Genomic DNA, 8934 nt, shown 5'->3' with positions numbered 1-8934 from the left:
ATGCACAACAGTTCTCTAGTAGAGTATCTACTAGCATTCCAGTTAATACAAGATAGCGGCATTCATCCATGATTCGTACATTAAAACTCACACCATCATAGTTAATAACTACTAACTGATAACACAGAATTGGCACATATATAATGGCAGATATCCAACAACCAACTTAAACCATGCTAGGAATTAATGCCTCGTATGCATATATATTGCCCCATCACCACGAAGCAACAACACACTTCAAAGCCTACCAGTTGATACAATTCCTCCTGCGACCAATATGTTAGTGATGAGGAAATGATGATTTCTAGTCTGGAGCCAAGAACCATGGCAGAGAAAAAGATAAACATTGTGGCTCCAATTTGGGAATATGAGGCTTCAGGAAAAACATGGCCACAGACGTGTGGGTTGCATCGCAAAATAGGAAGGGTGCTACAAACCGTCTATCACCTACCCGACGCAGCTAAATTCACCCGACCCTTGAAGTCCTTCTCGTTGATGAGCCGATAAAAAGTAGTTGATTAGCAAAATTTGATGTATCCACCAAAGACCTCAATGATGGAATGCAATGTCGAACTCCCCTCGACCACGATCGGAACACTTGAGTGATAGAACCATACCTACTTATACATGTCCCTTTCTTACAAACTACAAAACATATTGAGGCAACCCGTGTCGATCTTAGCAGTGCAGGCATGGATGCAGACCCCTCGGCAACTCTAGCATGGTCAGGCTTTCTTGTGTCGTTGGGCCCTGAAAGTTTCCTGGGGGCCATCGTGACACACCCGAACCCTCATGGATTGATTTGTGTTGTGTCGTCTAAATTGTTGATATTACCAGTGTCGGGGACGGTCAAAAAAAAACACTTCGGTATCAATGGGCTCAAGTCGCGGGGTCGTCTGGGACCGGAAATTTGCCCATCCACTTTCATCGGTGCAATAAACCATAGGAAAGAAAATCCCCAATGCTGCTGGAGCTCGCAGTTCTCAGCTCTGAACCTACGCGTCGTTGTCCTCTTTGCACCATAGGTTAGTCTCCTCTTCCTCCTCCCCTCTCCCTTGCACAGATCTCTCTCGCCCCCGCCCAGGGATAAAGCTACTCTCGATCCTCCCGCATCACACCCTATACCCTCCCCCCTCTTCCTCGCCGGGTCCGGATCTAGGAACCGTGCTGCCCGTCCTCCGCCGTGATCCGATTCCTTGACTCTGATCTACCAGCTCGAAGCGGAGTGGGGGAGCGAGCTCGCGAGGAAGGAAGGAAGGATGCCGATGGCCGTGGGTGATGCCAAGCTGCTGATCCAGTCCCTCACCAAGGCCTATGCCGCCACGCCGACCAATCAAGGTAAATTTCGTTTTCTTTCCCTAGCAGTATTTTTTTTCCTCTACCACTGGTGGCTGCCAGGTTACTGATCCGCTTCTCGTGCCCTGCAGATCATTGACCTGTAGGTGGTTTTCGCCGTGACCACTGCCCTTGTTCAGGTAAAATTTGACACTTTGACGAGGAATACGGAAGACATGACCACTAAACAGCCGCCAGCCATGTACAAATACATGACTTTACAACGGTAACAGTCAAACAATAGCGACACCTCGGATAACTGATGGCACGAAGTAGACGCCTCGAAAATCAAAACCTCGGCAACAATGTCCGAGGCATGGCAGCATCAACTTATGTCCAGAGTGGTGCACCCATGAGACATGGATTATCGAAGGCATGACAAGTTGTAATTCACCATGTTAATCTAAGTAGAGTAAAATCGTATGCTTATCATACTTTTGATGCATCAGATTTAATATTTAAAAGGTTACAACCGCTTATTTCCCCCCAGGCGCGCACATACGTGGTAGCAATAGTGCACGCATACCTCACCAAAAGTTGATCACACGTGCATGTCATGGGCATGCACGTACTCGGTGCATGCATATTGAAATTTTGCATGCATCCTACAAAATGCATGCCAGATCAATGAACTAAGGGCATGGCCAACGGGCTGCCCCATGGTGCTGCCCCGCAGGTCCAGCTCGGTTCGGAGTGGGCCAAACCAGGTTCGGATGGTGCTCTGCGCAAGAGGCGGTCTCTTGCAGACACTACAAGAAAATATATCATTTGCCACCAGATATTTTCTCACCAAGCGGTTTGGTGGCTGAAGATGTACTAATTGCAACCAGCTAATTAGTTCCTTGGTCACCATAGGCCTATGTGTTGTACCCTCACGACTTTGTATCCAGTGGAGAAATAGCAACCAAGGGCTAGTATGCAAAAAGGCAAGTCACCTTCCTAGCGTCTCCCCAAATCCCCCAAATCAGATCGACATCCCTGGCGGCGGCCGACGCGTTCCTTGGTGGCTGACTCGTTCCTGCCGGCGGAGGGGGCGGCGGAAGGCGGAGGGCGCGCTCCCCGCGACGGCTGGCGTTTTCCTCGCGGCAGAAGAGAGGGGGGCTCTTCCTTGCGGCAGCGGCGGGCGTGTTCCTCGCGACGGCGGCGGCGACGGGCGTGTTCCTCGCGACGGCAGCGGCGGGCTTGTCCCTTGCGGCGGTGGTGGCAGCTCGGCTGCGTGGGGGAGGTGAAGCAGCGGCGGCAGCGGCCGCGTGGTCGAAGGGAAGGGGCGCCTAGGGTTCCTCCTTCCCCAACCCCAACCAGCTCTGCAGGAACCGACGCCCCAAGCTCGCCAACGAGATCTCGCTCTCACCGTCAACACCAGAAAAAGCTTCAACCCGTAAGACTGATCTCCTCTCTGTCCTTGCCTCCTTCCCTGTGTCTCTCCATTAATTTCCTTGGAGTACTTGATGGCTAGATCATGCACTTCAAGTGTTTGTGGAAATGTGTAAGTAAAATATACATGTAGCTTACCGTTTGTGATTTGGAAACTGGCTTGGCCTACCATGTAGAGTTCGGTTGTGTGATTTGAATATAATGTCAATATTGGCTTGGTCCGGTTGATGTGTTGTGTAGAATAATGGCAATACTGAGAGTTAGATTATCCGGAGAGTTAGATTATCCTCTTCAAAACCAGAGTAGTAGAATAATGGCAATACTGCCGTGCCCAACCGGGCCATAATATACATATAGTCTTGGTTTTGCTTGTAGTAAAATATACAGCATAATGTTACTGCATATTGATACTTACAACATCAGGACTTGTAGTATATGTTAGTAGTACAATGTTTAGAAAGGATATGCAGTTCTGTGATGACTATCTTCAAATACTGTTCTGTGAAGACTGTCTTTGTATAATGTTGTAGTATAATATTTGAAGACTGTCTTTGTATACAATTCTAGTATAAAATTATAGAGTTCCATGGCTGCTGTTGTTGTGATATTATATTTTAGTATAATGTTACTACATATAAAATAATTACATAAGCAAGCTGCGTGTTTAGTTTGATAAAGTGCAAGTTTTCTTTTGAAAATACAGTGGCAATGTGACATATATATGGGGTACTGTAGGATTGTTATTTTGATAAATATAAGCCTGATTTAACCGAAATTCAGTAGATCAATTAGTTTATCATGTCGGGTGGACTGGTTGAAAATGATTGACATATCTAGCCTGATTCCTTTCGTGATTGAGGTGTTTACCGGCAGATATAATGATTTGTAGCTAATGTGGTTATGTTGTTATATTTTACATTTCTAGTAAGTTGGTTCACTTGTAGAGTGCTTGTGCAGGAAAAGATATAGTATGGATAAGAGTTGGATGAGGTTGCCTGATAGGTTTTCAAGTGATTACATTTCAGGGGTGAATGCATTCATTGATTTTGCTTGTCAACATAACAGCGGCAATGATAAGATGCGTTGCCCTTGTGAAACTTGTATGAATATAAGTCAGCAGAGTGTCAGTCAAGTTCGAACCCATTTGTTATTGTGAGGAACTACAAGAATACCTATAGTAAGTATACATGTTATAAACTTTAAGTTATAATTATACATCCTCAACTAGTTAGAAACTCATCCCTCGACATTTCTTTCTAGTGAGCATAAGGATGCCCTCCTGGTTGAAGGTGCAGATAATATTGAAAATAGGCAACGTGAACAGTTTGGTTCATGGTTGCGCCAAAGAGTAAGTCCATGCTATTACTTGAGTTAACTTGCAATGGCTTCGCCAATCATGCTAGAACAATCCAGGCAATGGCTTCCATGAGTTAACTTGCATTACTTGTGGAATTTAGGTGATCAATCTGCGCAACCAAGGAGCATCCCTAGTGTCTGACTGTTTGTATGCATTGGCAATTGGACCGCATAAGAGAGTACACAGATTCTCAGGATGCATTGCTGGTGGTGTTAGATTCTTGACAAAGGAGCGTGAAGAGGGTCGTAAAAGTCAGAACAGTGGTGTATGCACAGAGGGACAACATAAGGGGCAAAATATCACATATTATGGTATTCTTAAAAATATATATGTCCTGGATTACCCCAATGATCGACATGTTGCTTTATTTGAGTGTGAATGGTATGATTTAGAGAGTAACAAGCCTGTGAGGATCGATGACGACTTTGTTAGTGTTAATACAGGAAGCAAGTGGTACCAAAATGACTCCTTTGTACTAGCTAGTCAAGTGAGCCAAGTCTTCTATGTACGTGATACAAAATTGAAGGGAGATTGGCTAGTTGTGCAGAAGGCTCCGCATCGCCATCTTTTTGATCCAGAGGTTTGGAATCAAGTCAATGAAGATGATGCTAGCGATGATATTGCATTTCAAGAGGAGGAAGCTACCAATGTTTCCATAGATGAAACTTTTGAAGGCAATATCTCGTGTCGACATGATGTTGCACCAGAAATTGTTACTGATCCAAAAGAGTTGGCATCTTTGAAGGAGAGCCATGTCTCTCAGGATAATTCTGAAGAGGAACCAGAGTAGTAGAATAATTATGTGTTGTATCGGGTTATATGTCTCCTATTTCAGGTTATGTTAGACTACATGTGTCCCGTGTCAGGTTATATTAGAATAATGGTGTTCTATTTCAGTGTATATCAGACTATATGTATCCTGTTTCAGGTTGTATCAGACTATATGTATCTTGTTTTAGGTTATATTAGACTATATATGTCCTGTCTCAGGTTATTTCGAATTATTATTGATACTTATGATTTATTTATGTTGCCACAATATATCTAATTACTATGTAACTCGTGGTTTATTTCTGTTGACGTAGCAAATCTGATTTCCCTATCTTCCTAATATAAACAATCTGGGTATTGTTCCATTCTTTTAATTCTATGGCAGATGGGACCTGGACGAACAGTCCGGCCACCAAGAAATGCCCCGCAATCTCAAGGTCAACATTCTGGGAGTACCTCAGCATCAAAATCTAGGAAGGTACGTGGGATAAATAAGGGAAAGGGCTTGGAGCGTTTGATCAAAAGGGCAGGTCATCCACTAAACTTGACCATCTCCGAAGAGAGAAGACCTATTGGAGAAAATAATGAATTACTTTCCAGAGAGATTGGACTTCTTACACGGTACCATGCACCTATCCAACGTGCCGGGTGGCATAGTCTGACTGAGGATGATAAGGAGCCGTTGTATGAACTTCTAAAGGTATGTAAGATTATCAAACTTTCTAACTTAGAATATGTATAGTTTTAACTTTGAGTTCTTTCTTCGTAGCTTAAGTTCAATCTTGATTTCACCCAAGATCATATCAAAGGCTGTGTGGATCTGCTATTCTCTTCAAGCTACAAAAGTTTCCGTCACAAGTGTTATGAACATTATGTAAAATCTGGTGATGATGCTAGAAGCAATCCATATCCTCCCCTTATTGATAATAGAGTTGGAGACTGGATTTGGCTCTGTGATCATTTTGAAACAGAAGAATTTAAGGTATGGTAGTCTTTGAATGGATGTCAATAGTTTTGCATCTATCTTATCACTTGACCCTGCCTTATTTGTTTACAAAAAACTACCATATGCAGAAACGGTCCACAATTGGGAAGGCTAACCGCTCAAACCTACCTTATGTTCACAAGAAGGGAACAAAGTCATTTGTAGCGGTTCAACATGAATTAGTAAGTCACTATTACTTATCTTTATCTTGTGTCACAATTGTGGTGAAAGCAGAATATCAAAACTTGTAGCTGTCTTATTATATTCATGTCTTTTGACTTTGAATCTTGTATTATCAGAATTGTGGCGATATCAGACTATACAAGGAGTGTTACTCTAGTGATAAGAAGGGATGGGCATCAGAAGATGCCAGGAATAAACATGTAAGTACCATGTAACAAATTAATTTCTGTTGAGAGAGATTAAGCAATGGGAATACTTAGATACAAATTAGAACTAGAGAGCAAGAAATGGTTCTTGTACTTTTAAGTAGTAGTGATGGCAGAACTAGATGATGCACTATTATTAGGAAGATGTGCATGATATAGGTACAAATAATTATTAATGCAGGAAGAAATGTTGCAGAAGCAAAAGGAACCTATAGAGGAGGGTGAAGTACCTTTAACAGAGCAACAGATTTGCGAGCATGTGCTAGGTAAGGCATATGGTTACGTCAGAGGTCGGGGTCATGGACCAAAACCAAATAGAAGGGCTTACTCAAGCGCATCAAGCTCAACTCAGCATGTAGTGGAAGAATTGGCCTCTACAAAGGAGATTGTTGCTACGCAGCAAACTCAAATTGAGGCTCAACAATCTCAACTTGAAGCTCAACAGAAGAAGATCGATTGGCTACAAAGTGTCGTGTCTAACTTGGTTGGCATTTCACCTCCTATGGACGACACTAGTGCAACAGGGCTAGGTTTCACAACTGAGCGGCCAATGCCATCTGACGGAATAGGTATGCAACACATCAATCTCAACTATTTTTGGCATTTTTTATTCACTGAAAATACATGTAGCATATTGCCTTTTATAAAGCATTCCAATTTCTGCCACAGGTTCGCTGATGTCTAACACTGTAGAAAGGATGTCAAGTTTTCCAAGATCATTTGCAAGGTAATGTTATTTTTCCCATGCTCTGGTATTTTAGATGATGCCTCCTACACCTGCAGCTTGCTTATATATAGCAGTGTACTTGGTATCGAGATCTTCTAATCAAGATAGTTCTTGCTAATAATTCTGTAACAGAAAATGAAGATACTCATCATGAATATATGGACTTACAAATTCCAATGTATAGCTAGTAATACATGTATACATTTTCAACAGTCATTTGAGGCCAGGATATAGACCTGCTCCAACTTCTTCTTCTGATGGCAATGGTATGATCAGTTTGCCTCTGCTTCAAACAATCAAAATACTATGTGATTTGGCAAATTTCTTCATGATCTTAATCTTGATGGTCCAAATTTGTGAATCACAGGCTCTCTGGTGTCGGATGGAGGGTCCAGGTATTCATGATCAGGTTGCTAGCTTTATTTTATGTTGTTTACCTCACCAACCAAACACGCTCCTGCAGTGCTTTCCCCTGGCCGACACGATTCAATGCTGCACTTTCCCTGCTTTTCGTGCCTGCTACCACATCTCAAGAAAGGCACATTGCATTGCCGATTAATTCTCTGCCTTACCTAGTCATTCTATTAGTTAATCCCCGGCACAAGCTTGTCTTTCTCGTCTTGGGCGAATGACACGGCTTGGCACTAGTTAACTTGCCATTTCTTCATTGACGATTAGCTAGCCTTAAACACTACTGGCCTCTGAATTTTTGGGTGTGCCCGTGCACCTAGATCCACCCCGTTGCTTCTTCAAAATGCCAGATCAATCTACTTATCTGACTGAATTCTCTTGACCACATTTACTCTCGCTTAGTCGAGTTCTGCCACCACCCATGCACTCTGGTTATTAACACCAGTTTAAGTTAATTTAATGTGCTCATTTTTATTTGATTAGTTTGCTGCGACGCTGATAATATTAAGTGTACGTAGATTAGCTCAAGTCTTGGATGTAATCACGTATGCAGTCTGTTTACTTTTGCTAGACCTGACCTGACCATGTTCCTTAATGTTGGTTTCACACGATTCGTTAGTTCATTATCCAGCGACGTCTCTTGGTGTACAATTGGATAGTTATTGGTTTCTGACCCATGGGAGTTGGAGAATAATGTGATTCAGAGTTAGCTATGTACAAATGTATAGTAGAAATTAAAAGTAGGTAGGTGGCAAAGTAGGTAGGTGATTCAGAGTTAGCTACGTACAAATGTATTTCCTGTGTATGTGTGCAGTTTTTCTTCCTGTGATGTTGTTGAGCTTCTGAGCTATGGCAAAGCTGATCAAGTGACTGGCAATTTGGTGTCTCTAGCTTAGTTTATTGGCATGCTTGCACTCTTTCTGATGTTTGTTATGTCTGGTGTTGTTAATGAAATAACATGTGCTCTGGCCACCATTATATAGGAGATGACCTTGGAGGAGCAGCGGAAAGCAATACTCGCGCTAAAGACTGAGAAGAGAAAACTAGTTGGATCTAAAGAAAATTCAGTGTACAAATGCTAAATGTAATGTTTGGATCATATTGGGGTTTACTGATTGGATCATATGTTCAGATCAGTACTAAACGTGGTACTGTACTTTGCAAATGCTAGAGTGGTATTTCCTACTTGCAAAACAAAATTCAGTTTAGCATGTAATGTTTGGATCATAAGTTTACAAATGTTGATTCTGAACTTCTGAATGTTGATTCTGAACTGCCAAATGTCTAAAATTCTGAGATTTCTTGCATACTGCAAATGTCAGCGTGTGACAATATATTGTACCTATGATATAGTTGCTTTCTCATGCCTGTAGTTACCAAGGTTTACAATTTTTTGGTTACAAAAGATGTCTAGTCTCCAACATGTAGTTGGTCTCTACATTCTTTTAGTCACCAAGCCTTGGCTGGTCACTTGATATCTCTAGCCACTAACCATGTACATGGTTGCTGTACATTTTTAGCAACCAAGTCGTCCATGGTCTCTAGATGTCATCAGTCACCAAGTCTCCCTTGGTCCCTAGATGCC

General features: G+C 42.4%; 1 protein-coding gene across 1 annotated transcript; it reads left to right on the top strand.

Moving 5' to 3' along the window:
* Positions 1-2275: 2275 nt before the first annotated feature.
* LOC119284271 lies at positions 2276-8431 on the top strand. The gene is made up of 11 exons (XM_037563466.1): positions 2276-2713; positions 5223-5537; positions 5607-5819; positions 5912-6004; positions 6122-6205; positions 6393-6780; positions 6881-6938; positions 7152-7204; positions 7306-7333; positions 8164-8215; positions 8333-8431. The coding sequence occupies exons 2-11, from the start codon at positions 5223-5225 to the stop codon at positions 8429-8431; spliced, it is 1383 nt and encodes a 460-aa protein (XP_037419363.1). The 5' UTR covers positions 2276-2713.
* Positions 8432-8934: the final 503 nt, after the last annotated feature.

Source organism: Triticum dicoccoides, chromosome 4A (assembly GCF_002162155.2).
Source record: "Triticum dicoccoides isolate Atlit2015 ecotype Zavitan chromosome 4A, WEW_v2.0, whole genome shotgun sequence".
In the NCBI taxonomy this organism is placed as follows: Eukaryota; Viridiplantae; Streptophyta; class Magnoliopsida; order Poales; family Poaceae; genus Triticum; species Triticum dicoccoides.
The sequence above is the reverse complement of the archived record's forward strand: the minus strand, read 5'-3'. Positions and strand labels throughout refer to the sequence as shown.

Coding starts and splice junctions, on each gene's coding strand:
- LOC119284271 (XM_037563466.1), top strand. CDS start 5,223: ATGGGACCTGGACGAACAGTCCGGCCACCAAGAAATGCCCCGCAATCT. Junction 5,538..5,606: donor CGTTGTATGAACTTCTAAAG/GTATGTAAGATT, acceptor CTTTCTTCGTAG/CTTAAGTTCAATCTTGATTT. Junction 6,206..6,392: donor AAGATGCCAGGAATAAACAT/GTAAGTACCATG, acceptor TTATTAATGCAG/GAAGAAATGTTGCAGAAGCA.